The sequence below is a fragment of the Bombina bombina genome, chromosome 1 (genome assembly GCF_027579735.1).
Source record: "Bombina bombina isolate aBomBom1 chromosome 1, aBomBom1.pri, whole genome shotgun sequence".
NCBI lineage: Eukaryota > Metazoa > Chordata > Amphibia > Anura > Bombinatoridae > Bombina > Bombina bombina.
The window spans coordinates 168,784,002-168,809,027 of NC_069499.1; the positions used below are offsets into that span (position 1 = coordinate 168,784,002).

Below are 25,026 nucleotides of genomic sequence, written 5' to 3' on the forward strand. Positions count from 1 at the left end.
GTGCAACATCTCTGGTCTGTAAGGAATATCCTCATGGATATGGAATCTATTATCGTGCCCAGGAATTCCACCCTGGTACTGGGCACCAGAGAGCTCTTTCCTAAGTTTATCTTCCATCCATAAGATTGAAGAAGAATAAGAAGAGCTCTGGAATGGTCTTCTGCTAGCCGGCAGGGCGGAGCCTGAACCAGGATGTCATCCAAATATGGTGCTACTGCAATACCTCTGGACCTCGCCACCGTGAGCAGAGCCCCCAGAACCTTCGTAAAGACTCTTGGAGCAGTAGCCAGACCGAAAGGAAGAACCACAAACTGGAAGTGCTGATCCAGAAAGGCGAATCTTAAGAACTTGAAGTGATCCTTGTGTATTGGCACATGTAGGTAAGCATCCTTCAAGTCTATCGTAGTCATGAACTGTCCCCCTTGAACTAAGGGCAGAATAGACCTTATCGTCTCCATCTTGAATGATGGGACCGACAGAAACTTGTTTAGGCACTTTAGGTCTAGAATCGGGCGAAACGTACCCTCCTTCTTTATGACCACAAAAAGGTTTGAGTAGTACCCTAGACCTCTCTCTGATAGAGGTACCGGCACAATTACTCCTAGGGAGGAGAGATCCCTCACACACCCTAGAAAAGATTTTCCGTTTTTCTTGTCTTGAAGACAGGTTTGATAAGAGGAATCTGCCCCTGGGTGGATGAGAGTTGAAATCTATCCTGTAACCCTAAGCGATGACCTCTAGAACCCAAGGGTCTTGCACGTCCCCCAACCAAGCCTCCACAAAGAGAGAGTCTGCCCCCAACACGATCCAATTCCGGATCGGGGGCCGTCCCTTCATGCTGACTATTGTTTGGCGGGCGTCTTGTTCTGCTTGGATTTATTCCAAGATTGAGATGGTTTCCCAGTTCCCTTAGACTGATCAGGAAAAAGGAAGTCAATGAGACCACACCCGGTCACATGGAGTGCCATGCAGGACCGCCCCTGCTCCAAGAGAGAAACGTGCCAAATAACAGTGATCTCAAAAATGAACGTAAAATCTAAAATGTTCCACACCTGCCCGAGCCTCATCTCACACATTGCAGCATAAAACATAATAAAGCAAGTTATGTATAAATCCCCTCTGTTCAATAACCTCCTTCCGGAGATATTAACCCTTGATTCCATACAGATAAAGGAGTCCCACTGTGAACTTGTATTCTTACATTATCATATGAGATAAAATGAAACAATTTTACCAGAATCTCTGCCGTGGAACAGACACCCAGCCTCTTAAGTTTGACAGTCTTCTAGCATTGCACCTGATATGGACTTGAGTGACAGAAGCAGGCAGTGAAACTCGTCAACACTGATTGCTTAGGAGCTGTTAATACGAGTCTGGATGGTTTCTCAGAAAGACTCTCCGTGCATCTCCAGACCCTAACATTCGTCAATGCTCTCACTGAGAGGCTGACAAGACTACTTAAAACTCCAGTCCCATACCGAAGAGTACTACCCTCCATAAGAGACTACTCCGAATCTTCCGACACTTCTCTGCCATCCTCATGTGACGAAAGGGGGAGTGGGGGAGGTATTTGAGCCTTTGGCTGGGGTGTCTTTGCCTCCTCCTGGTGGCCAGGTTCTGTATTCCCACAAGGAATGAAGCCGTGGACTCTCCTCATATTAAGATAAAAAACACGATTTTGCAAGAAACAACAACCTTAATATTCTATTTATCCGAGTAACCTGCAAAAGGTCGGATGGAAATTGTCAGCAACCTAGAATTTGTTTTTGTTATCTTGAAAGAAAAAGAAAAATCGCCAAAGCCATATTCTCATCTTATTCTGCAAGTTCATTGTATGTTTCACAGCAGCAAGGAATACCACAGTGTTTACCAGCACCCACCATCTGTCCTTACCTCCTTAATGTCACACACACATACACACAATTTATACAAAAAACACATTGCTAACTTTTATCACACCAAAACCACTTAAAATCCTCACTGTATCTGCAAACAATGATTTTGCTTATTGTGAGTGGCAACACAGGTAATCTTAAAGGGATAGTCTACTCCAAAATTGTTATTGTTTAAAAAGATAGATAACTCCTTTACTACTCATTCTCCAGCTTTGCACAACTAACATTGTTATATTAATATACTTTTATAACCGTTAAAAAAAACCTCTAAATCTTGGCCTGTTTCTAAGCCCCTGCAGGCAGTCTTTATCTAAAAGCATTTTATTAGCTTTCATAACCAGACAGTGCTAGTGTAAGGGACAATCTACTTGAAATGTTTGTTTAAAAAGATAATCCCTTTATCATCAATTCCCCAGTTTTGCATAACCAACACTATTAAATTTATACACATTTTACCACTGTGATTACTTTGTATCTAAGCCGCTGCAGACTGCCCACTTATTGCAGTTCTTTTGACAGACTTGCATTTTAGCCAACCAGTACTGAATCATAAATAACTTCATGGGGGTTAGCACAATGTTATCTATATGGCACACATGAAGTAGCGCTGTCTAGTACGGATATGCATTCAGATCCTTCAGGAGGATCTGAATGCGGAAGCTGCCGCTCGTTTCCTTGAGATATTTTCATAGCCGGATTTTATTCCTGTAAAAGATCCCAACTCTTAAGATCTGTGCAAATCCAGATCTTAGAGTGGGGATCTTTTACATGAATCAATATGGCTACGAAAATATGCGAAGGGAGCGCACGGCTTCTTACTTCCTCACTGAGATAGGAGGCGGCCTTCAAGGGCTTAGAATTTAGCATATGAGCCTACAAAGGTTTAAGCTTTCAACAAAGAATACCAAGAGTACAAAGCAAATTTGATGATAAAAGTTAATTGTAAAGCCGATTAACAATGAGATGCCGTATCTAAATCATGAAAGCTTAATTTGGAAAACATTGTCCCTTTAAGTGAAGAGTATTCTATGGGGCTTATAACTACAGCTTAATGTCACTTTAAAGGGAACACCCTATCATAATGACAGGATGCACCAATTTTTTGATAGGACCCCTGTTTTCCCATACTTTATCAGTTTCTCCTCCATTTCTTTCAGTTGAGTAGTCACTTGTAACGTAAGTGTATGGTGATGTTCCTAGCTTTCTATCCTACTAAAAAAAAAAAATAGTTCAAGTGATAGCCGATGATGGCCACTGAACAAAGGTAGTGGGGGGGGGGACTGTAGTCTAGTTTTTCAAACCTGTCCTCAAGCCTCCTAAAAAAAGGGACAACCCAAAATTTGTCTTTCATGATTCAATTAGAGAATGCAATTTTAAAACAACTTTCTAATTTAATTCTATTATCTAATTTATTTCATTCTCTAAGTATCATTTGTTGAAGGAGCGGCAATGCACTACTGGTTTCTAACAGAACATATGGGTGAGCCAATACGGTGTGTGCACGGAGGTGGTTAAAATATACATCAATAAAGGTATGCACTGACTAGTTTATACTTTTGCTTAGGTATATCAGCATGTAAAGTTACACATTCCTCTGCCGTTCAAATAAGCACACATATATATGACAATACATAGATGGGTCTTGCGGGTTGCGCAGCGCTTCCTATGTTTAACATTCAGTAAGTCTTGTGTAATTGTGATTTACTGTAATTCAGTGGTTTTTCATAGTTCAAATATGCAGTATGCATGTATAATCGTATTTAGGAGAACTCTTATGATATTCTTTATGCTCTCTTGCCTGTCTATTGGGTGAGTGGTGTGGGTGTGTATTGTTTGTATGGTTGCTATGACAACCTTTTGGCGTTTTTTTCAGTGTTTGGGGGTGGGTCTTATGTTTCATTGGTGTGTGCTTGTATAAATGAATGCATTCTTTATGTGTTCGCTGTCTGAGGAAGGGGATTCGGTCCCCGAAACGTCACAAATAAAACATTATATGTAAAGGACCAGAGAGTGCGGCCTTTCATTCATTATAATATTCAATCCTCGCATGCACCCTGGCGGATTGACTTTGGAAGTGAGAGTGCTCTCCAGCTGCTTATATTTTTTATATATATATATATATATATATATATATATATATATATATATATATATATATATATATATATATATATATATATATATATATATATATATATATATATATATATATATATCAACCAATTAGCAGCTAAAACCTAGGTTCTTTTCTGCACCTGATCTTTCATAGATACACCTTTCAGCAAAGGATAACAAGAGAAGGAAGCAAATTAAACAATAGAAGTAAATGGGAACGTTGTTTAAAATTGTGTGCATTTTTCTTTCAGGATTCAGATAAAGAATGCAATTTTAAATAAATTTCCAATTTACTTCTATTATCAAATTTGCTTTGTTCTTTTGGTATCCTGTGTTGAAGAAGCAGTTATGCTGTACTGGGAGATAGCTAACACATCAGGTGAGCAAATAACAAAAGCCATATAAGTCCAGCCACCAATCAGCAGCTCCATAGCCTATGTAGGTATCCTTTTTAACAAAGGACACCAAGATAACAAAAGATAATAGAGCATGTGATTTCCAATTTACTTCTATCTGAATCATGTAAGAAGAAAAAAATGTGGGTTTTATGCCCCTTTAAGCATAACATGCACGCTGGAATCTCTTTAGCTTAAAGGGACACTGAACCCAACATGTTTCTTTTGTGATTCAGATAGAGCATGCAATTTTAAGCAACTTTCTAATTTACTTCTATTATCAATGTTTCTTCTTTCTCTTGCTATCTTTATAAGAAAAAGAAGGCATCTAAGCTTTTTTCTTGGTTCAGGACTCTGGACAGCAGTTTTTGATTGGTGGATGAATTTATCCACCAATCAGCAAGGACAACCTAGGTTGTTCACCAAAAATGGGTGTCCCTTTAAAGACGTACGTTTCCCAGTATATCCACTAATATTAAGCCTATGACCCCCAATACACATCTAATCATTTTATTAGCAGATGTGTTTGAAACATGTTGAATCCTTTTACTTTACATTGTCATAAAACCACCATCATCATATAATCTAACTTACCTTCTGCATGTAAAGTTCTATGAATAAGTGGCAGTAGTCCGGCTTGCCAAAAGGAGTAGCAGCCATCCACCAGTTTGTTACAGCGACCCTGGAATCCACCTTCAAATCTCATTTGTCGGCTCGCAACCCATCGCTGGAGAAGGAAGCCCAGAGATAAAACACAGTTCTTTAATCAACTTAAAAACTAGACAAGCATTACTGTGAATACACTGGAAACCATCTGGAGAATAATAAACCAGCTATAATAATTTTGTAGGCCTTTAGGAAGGGATCAATCATTGTTAAAGTTCTTCTTTATAATTGCTATGTTGATCTGAAGGAAAACCAGATGTGACATAAAAACTAAGAGAGCAAACTTACATCCTAGATGTTTATAACAGGCCATCTGACGTATGCTTTAAGTAACCGAATTAAATGGCACACTCCCAAGAAATGTAGTTTCTCATTTTAGCACCACTCTGAATATTTGTATTATGGCACTGGGAAAAGCCTCCCTAAGGGTGATGGGGGAAACCAGATTTGGACTCATTTCCCCAATGTGCTTACAGGAAATATGGCTGCATCTCACTGACTAGGCCCAAAGAATGATTGTCTGCGGTTTCCATGTTCTTCATTCAGAGGAGGATTGCCAGGTATTTTGGGGCTGAACTGACCTTGTAAGGTGGGATCAGACCGATATACTTCAGGAAAGTTCTCCTCTGAGAAAGAGTAATTAGGCTAAAAGGCTGCTCCTAGGTGGTAAGTCGCAATAGAAAAAGGCTACTGAGCTGTTAGTTCCTGGTTGAGCACGTCTCACTCTGTATTCTTATTTTAGCATGGCTTTTATAATATTTAACCTATGTTTCTACTTCAGTTACTGTGCCCATTTTTTAACCTCTTCAGAAGAGCTGCAAACTATGGAAGCCCCACTTAAAGGGACAGTTCACCCAAAAAATGTCTCTCCTTTAAATTGTTCCCAATGATTCATTTTACCTTCTGGAGTGTTTTAAATTGTTTTCAAGTAGCTCCTTTACCCCTATTTTGGCATTTGAAATAGCTTATTTAGCCTGTGGTATCCCAACCTATACTGAAAGTTTCTATACTGGAGTATATTCTATTGAATAGCCTAAGTAAACACAGCCAGCAGAAAAGATTACACTCTCAGTGGGGGGCACGATAGTTAAGTAATAAAATTATAGTTTTCCATTGTTCTCTCTAAGTATTGAGCTTTGGTTTTCTAGACAAATATAAGATAAGGAAGCAAGTCTGTGTACACAAAAGTGATAACATAATGAGATCTGATATTACCTGAAGCTCAACCCATTGTAATAAGCTGTGGTTTAAAAGCACAAAACCAGCTACTTCATATATACAAATAAACCGAAAAATGCAATTTCTCATAAATGTTATACTCTGCAGCTGGTATAACAAGTCATTGAAAATACATTCATATAAAAACTATTATACTATCCCTTTAATAATAGACCATATAGAAAAGATACCCTAGACACCTTGGTGTGATGATTTGGCACATAGCGAAGCTCAGCCAGCTGGGAGGCTGCTAACACTATTGGAGTGCTCTTCTGGTGCCTTTTTGGTACACACCGCGTGAGAGTACCTGTTTTACTGTTTTGGACTTGCATTTGTTAAGATACTACTGGAGAAAAACTAAGTGTTGTAGGATTACTAAGGTAAGATGGGAATATTACTTATTTACATTCCAGAGAATCTTGTATGGTTCATTATGCGTCAAGTTTGAATCATCCTGCACTAACTTGTTGTTTCTAAATAGGTCTAAGCATTCCATTTATATCTTAACTCACTGCTAAGGGATTCAATTCCCCACAAAAGGAAACACTAGCCTTAAAGGGACAGTAAACATCTTAAAATTACCTTTTGATGTACCCCTTGTGTTTCTATAGAACATCAGCCAAACCTTAACTTTTTAAAACAAGTTAAAGGGATATGAAACTCAATTTTTTTCTTTCATGATTCAGATAGAGCATGAAATTTTAAGCAACTTTCTAATTTACTATTAACAATGTAGCCACCAATCAAGCAAGCGGTACCCATGTGCTGAGCCAAAAATGGGCCAACTCCTAAGCTTATATTTCTGCTTCTTCCAAAAAAAAGATACCAAAACAAGAACAAAAATTATAATAGGAGTAAATTAGAAAGTTATTTAAAATTGCATGCTTTATCTGAATCATAAAAGAAAAAAAATTGGGTTTCATATCCCTTTAACATCCTTTTTGCCGCAATTATTTATTAATAGCCAAACTCCATCAAATAGCACCTTATTAGGAGGAGCTAAATTACATGAAAATAAATAATGGCAATATGTTGCATTAGTTGTTTTATTATACATAACTGAACATTTTATATACAAATATCAAAGCGTTTATTGTCCCTTTAAATGGCTTCCATAAGAGGGAAAAATAAATACAAATGTATGCTTACCTGATAAATTAATTTCTTTCATGGTGGTGAGAGTCCACGATTCCTTATTCCTGGGAATTACACTGCTGATCACTATGAGGAGGCGAGATCCCAAAACTATAAGAACCTTTAAACCCCCTTCCACCTAACTAGAAACTAGTCTGATGTATAGCCAACTGTCTATACTGTATAGCCTAACTCCCGCCAGAAAAAAAACAGAAATGTATTAATCAGGTAAGCATAAGTTATATTTTCCATTACTCCTGGAAACTAATACCCAAGCTGCAGAGTCCACGAGTAATCTGGGTGGAACCTTTCCATATATATTGGATGATTACGGCTTTTTTTTTTTTTTTTTTTTTTTAAAGGAGGGGGGGGGGATTATGCAGAAAAATATTTAATGCCCTGAAAAAGCTGCCTGAAGGACTTTTCCTACAAAAAGCTGCTTCAAAAGAAGTAAAAACTTAAAAATGGTAGAATTTAGAAAAAGTATGTAAAGAAGACCAAGTCACTGCCTTGCAAATTTGATCGAAAGAAGCCTTAATCCTAAAGGCCCATGAAGTAGCAACTGTTCAGGTAGAATAAGCAATAATACATTTAGGAGACTGACCAAGTAAGCATTATGTATTAAACGCTTCAACCAAGAGGCTAACGAAAAAAACAGCAGTAGCCTTCTGGCCCTTTCTGGAACCAGAAAGATGAACAAGCAAGCTAGAACATTGTCTAAAATCCTTAGTAGCCTGTAAATAGTACTTCAAAGCTTTGACCACATCTAAATTATGGAGAAGCCTATGCTTAGAATTCTTTGGGATTAGGATAAAAAGAGGGAACAACAATCTTACGATTGAGGTTAATAGAAGAAACCACCTGCTTTATCCTGATAAAAAAAAAAAAGGAATTCAATCTCTGGTCTCACAGTAGAGTTATATCTGTAAAAGAGGTAAGGTGATTTATGCATGTGCCAAAACAGTATGTGTGTGTGTGTGTGTGTGTGTGTATATGTGTGTGTGTGTATATATATATATATATATATATATATATATATATATATATATATATATGTATTTATGTGTGTATGTGTGTATGTGTGTATGTGTGTCTATATATATATATATCTCAGTTTGACAGACCTGATTAGAAAAGAAAATATGTATTGTATAAAATAAAACTATTTCATAAGAACTGTAGAATAAAAAAAGTTTTTTTTTTTTTTTGGTTTTTAAAAAGGCTCACAACAAAGAGCAGACAATTCAGCTCTCCAAGCATAAAAAAAATTTCCAAAAGAAACATGACCTTCAAAAGAAAAAAGCTGAATATCCAAATTATGCATAGGTTAAAACAGTGATTTGCAACCTTTTTTTTGCCGTGGCACACTTTTTTACATTAAAAAATCCTGTGGCACACCACCATCCCAACATTTTACAAAATCATACATTGTAGCCTAATACAGGATATATATACAGTATATATACTGTACCCCCGCACTGTTGTCAGTCTGCCGCTGCACACCTGAGGATCTCTCATGGCACACTTGTTGAAAAACACTGGGTTAAAAAAAAAGGAACCTGCAAAGCTCTTAAAACAAAATAAAGAATTCCATGGAGGAGAAATTGGATTAATCAAAAACGTAATCTTGACGAAGGCCTGGAAAAAAATCTGAATATCCAGAAATTTAGCAATCTTCGTGTAAAACAAGACAGAAAGAGTAGAGATTTGGCAATTTAAAGAGCTAGGAGATAAACACTTATCCAAACCATCCTGAAGAAATTAAAGAATTTTAAACAAGTGCCAACTCAATCCATGTTTCACACACCAGAAAATAAAAGCCTTCCAAACCTTGAAACAAACCTTCATTATCACAGGTTTACCGGCCTGAACCAAAGTTTCAATGACAAAATCAGAAAAACCTCTCTGCCTTAAAACTAAGCATTCAATCTCCAAACCATCAACTTTAGGGATTTTAAATTCTGATAAAAAACAGACCTTGGAGAGAGAAGGTTGTGATGCAGAGGAAGAGGCCACAGAGGATATCTATACCAGATCTGCAAACCAAATCCTGCGAGACTAAACAACCAAGGCATTACTAGAGCATCCACAAACTTCGCCTGAGGATCCCTGGGCCCTGCAAAGTATCTGGGGAGCTTGTTGTAAAAATGAGAAGTTATCAGATCTACTTATGGAAGACCCCACAGATTAACAATTTGACTAAATACCATTCCACTGGATGAAGGGATTGACGACTGAGAAAGTCTGCTTCCTAATTGCTCCTCCCTGCAATATGTACTGCAGAAATTAAGAAATTACAGCAATTACATTGCTTCTTTGCCCATGACAGAATTCAGGAAACCTCCCTCTTCGCCAAGAAACATGTGAGTTTCCCTTTGTGACATTGACTGGAAACACAGATAAGTCTCTTTTCAGGAGAGGCCAAAACTAAAAGGGCTCTGAAAAGGTCCAGAACATTTATAAGCAACTTCGCCTCCAGAAGTAACCAAACTCTCTGTGCTCTCTGGGACACACAGACTGCACCCCAACAAGAAAAATACTTGAATATGGAGATCACAGATCAATTTGGATGGACAAAAGATGCCACCAGAATAATGGACCGATAATTGATTCACCAGGTAAGGGATTGTCTTGTTTTGGCATCCAGAAAAATCTTAGCTAACTGTGTGCACCACTGACTAAGCATACATTCTCATGTGAAACCAAACAAAAGGAATAGCATCTGAGGCTGCTATCATCAGACCTAAAAACTTCCATACAAAGAGCTACAGAAGGAGAAGGAACAGACTGAAGTTTTACACAAGCTAAGAGTAACTTAATCTTTCTTTGTTCTGTCAAAGTGTCATGGAGACTGAGTTGATTATTATACCCAGAAAAGTAATCCTGGACTAAGGGGACAGATAACTTTTTGGAAAAATTTACTTTCCAACCATGTTCTTTAAGAAACAACAAAATTCTATGGGTATGAGATAGTGCTAAATATAAAGATGAAGGCCGTACCATGCTATCAACCAGGAAAAAAAAACACCCCAAGTTCCTACCACCAAGCAGACAGACCCCAGAACTATTATAAAAATTCTGGGACCAGTAGCCAAACCAAATGGAAGAGCAACAAACTGAAAATGCTTAGAAATTGATGATAATCCCTTTGAATAGGGTATGAAGAAAAGCATACTTCAGATGTAGAGAGGACATGAACTGTGCTCTTTGAACAAGAGGAAGAAATGCCTGAATAGTTTCTTGAAAGAATGAACCTTTAGAAACTGGTTTACAATTTTTAAATCCATAACGGGTCTGTAAGTTCCTTCTTTATTAAGAACATAGAGGTTGGAATAGAAAACCTGACCCTGTGTCCAATTCCAGAACTGGACTATTACTCCAGATCTGAAATAGACTGAAAAAAAGGCTCCTGCCTTTACAGGATTCTTTGGAACATGAGAGAGGAAACCTTCCCCTGGGAGGCCTTGAACTCAAACCTATTCTGTATCCTTGGTAAATTATGTTCAGAACCCATGGATCTTAAACAGAATAAAACTAAGCCACTTAAAAAAAAAATGTGTAATCTGCCCCATACCAGAAGATCGGGATCGGAGGCAACACCTTCATGCAGACTTGGTAGTGGAAACAAGCATTTTGGACTGTTTAGACCCGTTTGGATTAGGGTTTGGCTTCCAGGAGAAACTGTAAGAACCCTGCTTCATTGAAGAGGACAACGACTACTGGTTCTTAGATTGACAAAAGGAACAGAAACGGTTAGAAGCCCTAGATTACCCTTAGACTTCTTATCCTGAGGAAGAAAATCTAATGTTCCACCAGTCACTGTAGAAGGCCCTCCTAGTGAGAACTGCTAGTGCTTAATTCCTAGCGTTTTTGATAACAACAGCATCACAAATGAAAGCATTAGTTGTCTTCAAGGGTTTTAATTGATTAGAAAACTCTTCACCAGCAGATTACTCCAAAAGCTGCTCAGATAAACCCTCACACCAAAGGGTAGATAACGCAACGCAAGCAATACTAATTGCCAACCTAAAAAGAAAACCTCAGTGATGAAGCCTTTCTATGACTCCAATTTCCTATCTATAGGGTCTTTAAAATAGATAATATCCTAGACAGGGATAGTAGTACGTTTAGCCAAAGTAGAAAAAAGCCACATCCACTTAAGGAATAGTTTCCCAGAGCTCTAAATTAAAAGCAGGCAAAAGTAAACATCCTTTTAAATCTTGAAGCAGGATTAAAAGTGGTAGCAGGCTTAGACCACTCTTTAGAAATTATCTCACAGATGGCATAAGAACTGGAACTACCTCAGGAGACTTAAAAGGATATGAAACTCAAAGATTCTTTTGTGATACAGACAGAGCATAAACAAAAAAAAAATAATCTAATTTACTTTGTTCCGATGACATTATGGCCTCTTTTTATCAAGCCGTTAACCGCAAATACGCTGGAATTCTGCAGCGTAATTGTGGAGAGCTTGATTCACCTTATTTATCAAAGGCTACAGACCGGCAAAAGTAGAATTTTGTGACTTAACATACGATCCGCCGGTCTCAGTCCGACACAGATCGATGGTTACGTCACTACAGATGTTCCGAATGCAAATTCGGCACTTTCTAACTACTTTTGCTAGTTAAATTCCTAGCAGGTATGCTCGCCACTATTCCGGCCGAGCGTACCTGGTTTTCAATCCGCTGCCCTGGAGGCGGCGGATGCCATAGGAATCAATGGGAGTCTGAAAGCAGCGAAAGCTTATGTTCGCTGCTACCCGATATCCCATTGATTCCTATGGGATAATAAAGTAACATTTACACCTAACACCCTAACATGTACCCCGAGTCTAAACACCCCATAATCTGCCACCCCCTACACCGCCACCACCTACATAAAGTTACTAACCCCTTTCCTGCCGCTCCCGGAGCCCACCGCTCTAAATAAATGTATTAACCCCTAAACCGCCAGCCCCCCACATCACCATAAACTAAATTAACCTATTAACCCCTAAACCTAACAACCCGCTAATTTTATATTAAATATTAACTCATCCCTATCTTATAATAAATTTAAAACTTATCTTTAGATTTCATTTAAACTATATTAAACTAATAATTAACCTACCCTAACTTTTATACTAAAATTACGTAATACTACAAATTAAAATAACTATATTATATATTTAAAAGCCTAACCCTACTCAAATAATTTAAATCTACACAAAAATTACTAACAAACACTAAGTTACACAAAAAAATAAACACTAAGTTAGAAAAAATAAAAAAGAAATTATCAAAGCTTTAAACTAATTACACCTAATCTAAGGGCCCTATGAAAATAACCCCCCCCCCAAATAAAAAAAACTAGCCTACAATAAACTACAAATAGCCCTTAAAAGGGGCTTTTGCTGGGCATTGCCCCAAAGTAATCAGCACTTTTACCTGTAAAAAAAAATACAAGACCCCCCCCCAACATTACAACCCACCACCCACACCCCAAATAAAAAACTAACTAAAAAAACCTAAGCTCCCCATTACCCTGAAAAGGGCATTTGGATGGGCATTGCCCTTAAAAGGGCATTTAGCTATACTGCAGCCCAAGTCCTAATCTAAAACTAAAACCCACCCAATAAACCCTTAAAAAATCATAACACTAACCCCAGAAGATTTACTTACAGTTTTGAAGATCCGACATCCATCCTCCAAGAAGCCAAGAGAAGTCCTCAATGAAGCGGCCGAAGTCTTCATCCAAGCCCGCAGAAGTCTTCATCCAGACGGCATCTTCTATCTTCATCCATCCAGCGCAGAGCGGCTCCATCTTCAAGACATCCGACGGGGAGCATCCTCTTCTGACGACGACTACCGAAAAACAGAATTTATGTTTACCTGATAAATTACTTTCTCCAACGGTGTGTCCGGTCCACGGCGTCATCCTTACTTGTGGGATATTCTCTTCCCCAACAGGAAATGGCAAAGAGCCCAGCAAAGCTGGTCACATGATCCCTCCTAGGCTCCGCCTACCCCAGTCATTCGACCGACGTTAAGGAGGAATATTTGCATAGGAGAAACCATATGGTACCGTGGTGACTGTAGTTAAAGAAAATAAATTATCAGACCTGATTAAAAAAACCAGGGCGGGCCGTGGACCGGACACACCGTTGGAGAAAGTAATTTATCAGGTAAACATAAATTCTGTTTTCTCCAACATAGGTGTGTCCGGTCCACGGCGTCATCCTTACTTGTGGGAACCAATACCAAAGCTTTAGGACACGGATGAAGGGAGGGAGCAAATCAGGTCACCTAAATGGAAGGCACCACGGCTTGCAAAACCTTTCTCCCAAAAATAGCCTCAGAAGAAGCAAAAGTATCAAACTTGTAAAATTTGGTAAAAGTGTGCAGTGAAGACCAAGTCGCTGCCCTACATATCTGATCAACAGAAGCCTCGTTCTTGAAGGCCCATGTGGAAGCCACAGCCCTAGTGGAATGAGCTGTGATTCTTTCGGGAGGCTGCCGCCCGGCAGTCTCATAAGCCAATCTGATGATGCTTTTAATCCAAAAAGAGAGAGAGGTAGAAGTTGCTTTTTGACCTCTCCTTTTACCGGAATAAACAACAAACAAGGAAGATGTTTGTCTAAAATCCTTTGTAGCATCTAAATAGAATTTTAGAGCGCGAACAACATCCAAATTGTGCAACAAACGTTCCTTCTTTGAAACTGGTTTCGGACACAGAGAAGGTACGATAATCTCCTGGTTAATGTTTTTGTTAGAAACAACTTTTGGAAGAAAACCAGGTTTAGTACGTAAAACCACCTTATCTGCATGGAACACCAGATAAGGAGGAGAACACTGCAGAGCAGATAATTCTGAAACTCTTCTAGCAGAAGAAATTGCAACTAAAAACAAAACTTTCCAAGATAATAACTTAATATCAACGGAATGTAAGGGTTCAAACGGAACCCCCTGAAGAACTGAAAGAACTAAATTGAGACTCCAAGGAGGAGTCAAAGGTTTGTAAACAGGCTTAATTCTAACCAGAGCCTGAACAAAGGCTTGAACATCTGGCACAGCGGCCAGCTTTTTGTGAAGTAACACAGACAAGGCAGAAATCTGTCCCTTCAGGGAACTTGCAGATAATCCTTTTTCCAATCCTTCTTGAAGGAAGGATAGAATCCTAGGAATCTTAACCTTGTCCCAAGGGAATCCTTTAGATTCACACCAACAGATATATTTTTTCCAAATTTTGTGGTAAATCTTTCTAGTTACAGGCTTTCTGGCCTGAACAAGAGTATCGATAACAGAATCTGAGAACCCTCGCTTCGATAAGATCAAGCGTTCAATCTCCAAGCAGTCAGCTGGAGTGAAACCAGATTCGGATGTTCGAACGGACCCTGAACAAGAAGGTCTCGTCTCAAAGGTAGCTTCCAAGGTGGAGCCGATGACATATTCACCAGATCTGCATACCAAGTCCTGCGTGGCCACGCAGGAGCTATCAAGATCACCGACGCCCTCTCCTGATTGATCCTGGCTACCAGCCTGGGGATGAGAGGAAACGGCGGGAACACATAAGCTAGTTTGAAGGTCCAAGGTGCTACTAGTGCATCCACTAGAGCCGCCTTGGGATCCCTGGATCTGGACCCGTAGCAAGGAACTTTGCAGTTCTGACGAGAGGCCATCAGATCCATGTCTGGAATGCCCCACAGCTGAGTGACTTGGGCAAAGATTTCCGGATGGAGTTCCCACTCCCCCGGATGCAATGTCTGACGACTCAGAAAATCCGCTTCCCAATTTTCCACTCCTGGGATGTGGATAGCAGACAGGTGGCAGGAGTGAGACTCCACCCATAGAATGATTTTGGTCACTTCTTCCATCGCCAGGGAACTCCTTGTTCCCCCCTGATGGTTGATGTACGCAACAGTTGTCATGTTGTCTGATTGAAACCGTATGAACTTGGCCCTCGCTAGCTGAGGCCAAGCCTTGAGAGCATTGAATATCGCTCTCAGTTCCAGAATATTTATCGGTAACAGAGATTCTTCCCGAGACCAAAGACCCTGAGCTTTCAGGGATCCCCAGACCGCACCCGAGCCCATCAGACTGGCGTCGGTCGTGACAATGACCCACTCTGGTCTGCGGAATGTCATCCCTCGTGACAGGTTGTCCAGGGACAGCCACCAACGGAGTGAGTCTCTGGTCCTCTGATTTACTTGTATCTTCGGAGACAAGTCTGTATAGTCCCCATTCCACTGACTGAGCATGCACAGTTGTAATGGTCTTAGATGAATGCGCGCAAAAGGAACTATGTCCATTGCCGCTACCATCAACCCGATCACTTCCATGCACTGAGCTATGGAAGGAAGAGGAACGGAATGAAGTATCCGACAAGAGTCTAGAAGTTTTGTTTTTCTGGCCTCTGTCAGAAAAATCCTCATTTCTAAGGAGTCTATTATTGTTCCCAAGAAGGGAACCCTTGTTGACGGAGATAGAGAACTCTTTTCCACGTTCACTTTCCATCCGTGAGATCTGAGAAAGGCCAGGACAATGTCCGTGTGAGCCTTTGCTTGAGGAAGGGACGACGCTTGAATTAGAATGTCGTCCAAGTAAGGTACTACAGCAATGCCCCTTGGTCTTAGCACAGCTAGAAGGGACCCTAGTACCTTTGTGAAAATCCTTGGAGCAGTGGCTAATCCGAAAGGAAGCGCCACGAACTGGTAATGTTTGTCCAGGAATGCGAACCTCAGGAACCGATGATGTTCCTTGTGGATAGGAATATGTAGATACGCATCCTTTAAATCCACCGTGGTCATGAATTGACCTTCCTGGATGGAAGGAAGAATAGTTCGAATGGTTTCCATCTTGAACGATGGAACCTTGAGAAACTTGTTTAAGATCTTGAGATCTAAGATTGGTCTGAACGTTCCCTCTTTTTTGGGAACTATGAACAGATTGGAGTAGAATCCCATCCCTTGTTCTCTTAATGGAACAGGATGAATCACTCCCATTTTTAACAGGTCTTCTACACAATGTAAGAATGCCTGTCTTTTTATGTGGTCTGAAGACAACTGAGACCTGTGGAACCTCCCCCTTGGGGGAAGTCCCTTGAATTCCAGAAGATAACCTTGGGAGACTATTTCTAGCGCCCAAGGATCCAGAACATCTCTTGCCCAAGCCTGAGCGAAGAGAGAGAGTCTGCCCCCCACCAGATCCGGTCCCGGATCGGGGGCCAACATTTCATGCTGTCTTGGTAGCAGTGGCAGGTTTCTTGGCCTGCTTACCCTTGTTCCAGCCTTGCATTGGTCTCCAAGCTGGCTTGGCTTGAGAAGTATTACCCTCTTGCTTAGAGGACGTAGCACTTTGGGCTGGTCCGTTTCTACGAAAGGGACGAAAATTAGGTTTATTTTTTGCCTTGAAAGGCCGATCCTGAGGAAGGGCGTGGCCCTTACCCCCAGTGATATCAGAGATAATCTCTTTCAAGTCAGGGCCAAACAGCGTTTTCCCCTTGAAAGGAATGTTAAGTAGCTTGTTCTTGGAAGACGCATCAGCCGACCAAGATTTCAACCAAAGCGCTCTGCGCGCCACAATAGCAAACCCAGAATTCTTAGCCGCTAACCTAGCCAATTGCAAAGTGGCGTCTAGGGTGAAAGAATTAGCCAATTTAAGAGCATTGATTCTGTCCATAATCTCCTCATAAGGAGAAGAATCCCTATCGACCGCCTTTATCAGCTCATCGAACCAGAAACATGCGGCTGTAGCGACAGGGACAATGCATGAAATTGGTTGTAGAAGGTAACCCTGCTGAACAAACATCTTTTTAAGCAAACCTTCTAATTTTTTATCCATAGGATCTTTGAAAGCACAACTATCCTCTATGGGTATAGTGGTGCGTTTGTTTAAAGTGGAAACCGCTCCCTCGACCTTGGGGACTGTCTGCCATAAGTCCTTTCTGGGGTCGACCATAGGAAACAATTTTTTAAATATGGGGGGAGGGACGAAAGGAATACCGGGCCTTTCCCATTCTTTATTAACAATGTCCGCCACCCGCTTGGGTATAGGAAAAGCTTCTGGGGGCCCCGGCACCTCTAGGAACTTGTCCATTTTACATAGTTTCTCTGGGATGACCAACTTGTCACAATTATCCAGAGTGGATAATACCTCCTTAAGCAGAATGCGGAGATGTTCCAACTTAAATTTAAATGCAATCACATCAGGTTCAGCTTGTTGAGAAATGTTCCCTGAATCAGTAATTTCTCCCTCAGACAAAACCTCCCTGGCCCCATCAGACTGGGTTAGGGGCCCTTCAGAAATATTATTATCAGCGTCGTCATGCTCTTCAGTATCTAAAACAGAGCAGTCGCGCTTACGCTGATAAGGGTTCATTTTGGCTAAAATGTTTTTGACAGAATTATCCATTACAGCCGTTAATTGTTGCATAGTAAGGAGTATTGGCGCGCTAGATGTACTAGGGGCCTCCTGAGTGGGCAAGACTCGTGTAGACGAAGGAGGGAATGATGCAGTACCATGCTTACTCCCCTCACTTGAGGAATCATCTTGGGCATCATTGTCATTGTCACATAAATCACATTTATTTAAATGAATAGGAATTCTGGCTTCCCCACATTCAGAACACAGTCTATCTGGTAGTTCAGACATGTTAAACAGGCATAAACTTGATAACAAAGTACAAAAAACGTTTTAAAATAAAACCGTTACTGTCACTTTAAATTTTAAACTGAACACACTTTATTACTGCAATTGCGAAAAAACATGAAGGAATTGTTCAAAATTCACCAAATTTTCACCACAGTGTCTTAAAGCCTTAAAAGTATTGCACACCAAATTTGGAAGCTTTAACTCTTAAAATAACGGAACCGGAGCCGTTTTTAACTTTAACCCCTTTACAGTCCCTGGTATCTGCTTTGCTGAGACCCAACCAAGCCCCAAGGGGAATACGATACCAAATGACGCCTTCAGAAAGTCTTTTCTAAGTATCAGAGCTCCTCTCACATGCGACTGCATGCCATGCCTCTCAAAAACAAGTGCGCAACACCGGCGCGAAAATGAGGCTCTGCCTATGCTTTGGGAAAGCCCCTAAAGAATAAGGTGTCTAAAACAGTGCCTGCCGATATTATATATCAAAATACCCAGATAAAATGATTCCTCAAGGCTAAATATGTGTTAATAATGAATCGATTTAGCCCAGAAAGAGTCTACAGTCTTAATAAGCCCTTTTTGAAGCCCTTATTTACGATCGTAATAAACATGGCTTACCGGGTCCCATAGGGAAAATGACAGCTTCCAGCATTACATCGTCTTGTTAGAATGTGTCATACCTCAAGCAGCAAAAGACTGCTCACTGTTCCCCCAACTGAAGTTAATTGCTCTCAACAGTCCTGTGTGGAACAGCCATGGATTTTAGTGACGGTTGCTAAAATCATTTTCCTCATACAAACAGAAATCTTCATCTCTTTTCTGTTTCTGAGTAAATAGTACATACCAGCACTATTTTAAAATAACAAACTCTTGATTGAATAATAAAAACTACAGTTAAACACTAAAAAAACTCTAAGCCATCTCCGTGGAGATGTTGCCTGTACAACGGCAAAGAGAATGACTGGGGTAGGCGGAGCCTAGGAGGGATCATGTGACCAGCTTTGCTGGGCTCTTTGCCATTTCCTGTTGGGGAAGAGAATATCCCACAAGTAAGGATGACGCCGTGGACCGGACACACCTATGTTGGAGAAAATGAAGGTTCCTTTAAACGATGTCATCCAAGATGGCGTCCCTTAGATTCCGATTGGCTGATAGAATTCTATCAGCCAATCGGAATTAAGGTTGAAAAAATCCTACTGGCTGTTGCAATCAGCCAATAGGATTGAGCTTTAATCCTATTGGCTGATCCAATCAGCTAATAGAATGCGAGCTCAATCCTATTGACGGATTGGATTTTTTCAACCTTAATTCCGATTGGCTGATAGAATTCTATCAGCCAATCGGAATCTAAGGGACGCCATCTTGGATGACGTCATTTAAAGGATCCTTCATTCGGCGGTAGTCGTCGTCAGAAGAGGATGCTCCGCGTTGTCTTGGAGGATGAATGTCGGATCTTCAAAACTAAGTAAATCTTCTGGGGTTAGTGTTAGGATTTTTTAAGGGTTTATTGGGTGGGTTTTAGTTTTAGATTAGGACTTGGGCTGCAATAGAGCTAAATGCCCTTTTAAGGGCAATGCCCATCCAAATGCCCTTTTCAGGGCAATGGGGAGCTTAGGTTTTTTTTTAAGTTAGCTTTTTATTTGGGGTGTTGGTTGTGTGGGTGGTGGGTTTTACTGTTGGGGGGTATTTGTATTTTTTTTTTTTTTTTACAGGTAAAAGAGCTTACTTTAGGGCAATGCCCGCAAAAGGCCCTTTTAAGTTTATTAGAAGGGTCAATTGCATTCTGCAATTGAAAGTGTACACTCTTTCAATTGCAGAATGCAATTGACCTTTCTAGTTTGCCTCTTTTAGTGTACAGCACCTAAGTCCCCGCACACATTTCTCTTTTGTTATTTCTCATATTCTAGGAGAACAGAACCTATTGAGGGACACAGCTATTGTAGTGCCGTTGTCATTTTTCTTTTTTGTTCTTCCTTTTAAGTTTATTGTAGGCTATGTTTTTTTATTTTTTTATTTTGGGGGGGACTTTATTTTCATAGGGCCCTTAGATTAGGTGTAATTAGTTTAAAGCTTTGATAATTTCTTTTTTCTTTTTTTGTAACAGTGTTTATTATTTTTTGTAACTTAGTTGTTAATTTTTGGTAACTTAGTAATTTTTTAGTGTAGATTTAAATTATTTGAGTAGGGTTAGGTGTTTAAATATATAATATAGTTATTTTAAATTTGCAGTTTTATGTAATTTTAGTATAATAGTTAGAATAGGTTAATTATTAGTTTAATATAGTTTAATTTAAATCTAAAGGTAAGTTTAAATTTATTATAAGATAGGGATGAGTTAATATTTAATATAAAGTTAGCGCGTTGCTAGGTTTAGGGGTTAATTTAATTTATGGTGATGTGGGGGGCTGGCAGTTTAGGGGTTAATACATTTATTTAGTTGTGGTGGGCTCCGGGAGCGGCAGGATAGGGGTTAATAACTTTATGTAGGTGGCGGCGGCAGATTAGGGGTTAAGTATAATATGTAGGTGGCGGTTGGCTCCGGGAGCGGAGGAATAGGGGTTAATAAGTTTATTAAAGTGGCGGTGGGCTCCGGGAGTGGCGTTTAGGGGATAATAACTTTATTTAGTGGTGGCGGGGTCCGGAAGCGGCGGTATAGAGGTTAAATAGTTTAGTATAGTGTGGGTGTTTAGTGACAGTATACAAATAAAGCTGTGAAAAAGCCGAAGAGCAGCGAGATCGATGACTGTTAGTTAACAACAGTCCGCTGCTCATCGCCCCGTACTTGGTGCGCAGCTTTTTGACAGCTTTTTTGGTAACTATGGAGAACCTATTCAGGTCCGCGGCCGCAATGTTAGGCGAGCGTATTGGTTCCCGGCGAATGAAGCACAGTTGACGGCTTGATAAGCAGGCCTCTATGTCTTGAAGATATACCTAGTTAGGCATCTGGAGCACTACATGGCAGGAAATAGTGCTGCCATCTAGTCCTCTTGCAACTGGATACCATTCTTGCAAAACTTCTGCCATATAGTGCTCCAGAAATGGGCCAACTCCTAAGCATACGTCCTTGCTTTTCACCAAAAGAACAAAGAAACATTAATATAAGTAAATTGGAAAGCTGCATGCTATATCTGAATCATGAAAGAAAAATGTTGGGTTTCTTTTCCTTTAACCAAGGGTTTAAAATTTAAATCCAGTTGCCCAACATACTAATCCTCAGAAACTTTAGAATCCTGAACTACTAAACATAGAATTTGACAGTAGATAAGAACCAAAAACTCTACCCATATTACATGTTACTTTTTTCTTAGCCTTATATGCATGTCCCAGGTATTTTTTAATTCCTTTACAGTCTGTGTTTACCACATCAATTGGAAGTGTATTCCATGAATCCACTACTCTTTCTGTAAAAAAAAGTTTCCTCACATTTCTCCTGAATTTGATACCCTATAAACTTAACCCTTTAGTGACTAGACCATTTTTCAATTTTCTTACCCTTAAGGACCAGGGCTATTTATACATTTTTGTGGTGTTTGTGTTTAGCTGCAATTTTCCTCTTACTCATTAATGTACCCACACATATTATAAACCATTTTTCTCGCCATTAAATTGACTTTCTAAAGATACCATTATTTTCATCATATAATATAATTTACTATAAAAAAAATATATATATAAAATATGATGAAATTTTTTTTTAAAAAAAACACACTTTTTCTAACTTTGACCCCCAAAATCTGTTACACACCATTTTGGTATATTTCATGCCACCATTTCACCCCCAAATAAAATCAAAAATACCAACAGCAGCTCCCACCCACCAACGATCGGCAACATTGATATCTAATGCAAAGAGGGCCACAGAGTGGCTCTCTCTGCATTGGATGCTTTGAGAGGATAAATCAGAAGAACCAGGACCTAGAACATTCAGCTTCACAGACTTAGGACTTAATTAAATCAGAAAAGCTAGGAGAGGGATTATCAGAAACTAGCTTCTAACACTTCTTGGAGGGGGCATGGCCACCAACATGTCAGATATAGTAAAGTATACAAAATCTTTAAATCCTGGAGAAAAATCTGAAGAACTCCCCTATGTAGACCAAACAGAGGAAGAACAGATGCTTAGAAGCAAGAGCAGCATTAGACTAATCAGAATGCATAAGATGATCCATATATAATTTGCAAAGCTGAGAAGGGGAATTATATCAACTAGTGTTCAGAGGATCTAACTTCTGAGATAAAAGTATTAACAGAGGAGAAGACTGAATCAGTGTTCTCCATAATGAAAAACAAAATTTCTTTCTTTTGCGATGTACCGAGTCCACAGATTCATCCTTACTTGTGGGATATTGTCCTTCCTGACAGGAAGTAGCAAAGAGAGCACCACAGCAGAGCTGTCTATATAGTTCCCCCCTTAACTCGACCCCCCAGTCATTCGACCGAAGGCCAAGGAAGAAAAGGAGAAACTATAAGGTGCAGAGGTGACTGAAGTTTACATAAAAAATACTATCTGTCTTGAATAGACAGGGTGGGCCTTGGACTCCATACATCACAAAAGAAAGAAATTTATCAGGCAAGCATAAATTCTGTTTTCTTTTGCATGATGTAACGAGTCCACGGATTTATCCTTACTTGTGGGATACCAATACCACGGATGAAGGGAAGGACAAGACAGAAACCTAAACGGAAGGCACCACTGCTTGCAAAACCTGTCTCCCAAAAATAGCCTCTGAAGAAGCAAATGTATCAAATTTGTAACATTTTGAAAAGGTATGAAGCGAAGACCAAGTCGCAGCCTTACAAATCTGTTCAACAGAAGCATCATTTTTAAAAGCCCATGTGGAAGCTACCGCTCTAGTAGAATGAGCTATAATCCTTTCAGGAGGCTGCTGTCCAGCAGTCTCAAATCAAACGGATGATGCTTTTCAGCCAAAAGGAAAGAGAAGTCGCCGTAGCCTTTTGACCCCTACGCTTTCCAGAATAGACAACAAACAAAGAAGATGTTTGACGAAAATCTTTGGTTGCCTGCAAGTAAAATTTCAAAGCACGAACCACGTCCAAGTTGTGCAACAGACGTTCCTTCTTACAAGAAGGATTAGGACACAGAGAAGGAACAACAATTTCCTGATTGATATTCCTGTTAGTAACAACCTTAGGTAGGAACCCAGGCTTGGTACGCAAAACCACCTTATCAGCATGGAACACAAGATAAGGTGAGTCACATTGAAGAATTCTAAGAACTAAATTTAGACTCCATGGCGGAGCAACAGGTTTAAACACAGGCTTAATTCTAGCTAAAGCCTGACAAAAAGCCCGAACATCTGGAACATCTGCCAGACGCTTGTGCAACAAAATAGACAGAGCAGATATCTGTCCCTTTAGGGAACTAGCTGACAATCCTTTTTCCAATCCCTCTTGGAGAAAGGACAAAATCCTAGGAATCCTGATTTTACTCCAGGAGAAGCCTTTGAATTCGCACCAAAAAAGATATTTACGCCATAATTATGATAGATTTTCCTGGTAACAGGCTTTCGAACCTGAATCAAGGTATTTATGACTGACTCAGAGAAACCCCGCTTTGATAGAATCAAGCGTTCAATCTCCAAGCAGTCAGTTTCAGAGAAATTAGATTTGGATGCTTGAATGGGCCTTGAATCAGAAGGTCCTGTCTCAATGGCAGAGACCATGGTGGAAGAGATGACATGTCCACCAGGTCTGCATACCAAGTCCTGCGTGGCCACGCAGGCGCTATCAAAATCACTGATGCTCTCTCCTGTTTGATTCTGGCAATCAGACGTGGAAGGAGAGGGAAAGGTGGAAACACATAAGCCAGGTTGAACGACCAGGGCACTGCTAGAGCATCTATCAGTACAGCCTGCGGATCCCTTGACCTGGAGCCGTAACAATGAAGTTTGGCGTTCTGACGAGACGCCATCAGATCCAATTCTGGTGTGCCCCATAGCCGAACCAGTTGAGCAAACACCTCCGGATGGAGTTCCCACTCCCCCAGATGAAAAGTCTGCCGACTTAGAAAATCTGCCTTTCAGTTCTCTACACCTGGGATATAGATCGCTGATAGATGGCAATAGTGAGCCTCTGCCCATTGGATTATCCTTGAGACCTCTATCATCGCTAAGGAACTCTTTGTTCCACCCTGATGATTGATATAAGCCACAGTCGTGATGTTGTCCGACTGAAACCTGATGAATCTGGCCGAAGCCAGCTGAGGCCATGCCTGGAGAGCATTGAATATCGCTCTTAATTCCAGAATATTTATCGGTAGGAGAGCCTCCTCCCGAGTCCACAAACCCTGAGCTTTCAGGGAATTCCAGACTGCACCCCAGCCCAGAAGGCTGGCGTCTGTTGTCTCTCGTCACAATAACCCATTCTGGCCTGCAGAAACGCATTCCCTGGGACAGATGATCCTGCGACAACCACCAAAGAAGAGAGTCTCTGGTCTCTTGATCCAGATTTATCTGAGGAGATAAATCTGCATAATCCCCATTCCACTGTTTGAGCATGCATAGTTGCAGTGGTCTGAGATGCAAGCGAGCAAACGGAACTATGTCCATTGCCGCTACCATAAGTCCGATTACCTCCATACACTGACGGCCGTGGAATGAAGAGCTCGGCAGGTGGACAAAATCTTTGATTTTCTGACCTCCGTCAGAAATATTTTCATGTCTACTGAGTCTATCAGAGTCCCTAGAAATAAAACTCTTGTGAGGGGGGAAAGAGAACTCTTTTTTTTACGTTCACCTTCCACCCGTGAGATCTTAGAAAGGCCAACACTAAGTCCGTGTGAGACTTCGCTAGTTGGAAGGTCGACGCTTGAATTAGAATGTCGTCTAGATAAGGTGCCACTGCTATGCTCCGTGGCCTTAGAACCGCCAGAAGGGACCCTAGCACCTTCGTGAAGATTTGTGGCGCCGTGGCCAACACGAAAGTTAGAGCCACAAACTGATAATGCTTGTC

At 40.4% G+C, this 25,026-nt stretch overlaps 1 protein-coding gene across 1 annotated transcript in view; it reads right to left on the reverse strand.

The window, feature by feature from the left end:
- The window catches only part of LOC128645006 (protein farnesyltransferase subunit beta-like), a 159,278-nt gene that overhangs the window by 57,218 nt on the left and 77,034 nt on the right, over positions 1-25,026 (reverse strand). Inside the window, exon 9 of the mRNA XM_053697716.1 lies at positions 5,000-5,132. Within this exon, the coding sequence (XP_053553691.1) occupies positions 5,000-5,132 (133 nt within the window). The remainder of the gene's footprint in view (positions 1-4,999; positions 5,133-25,026) is intronic.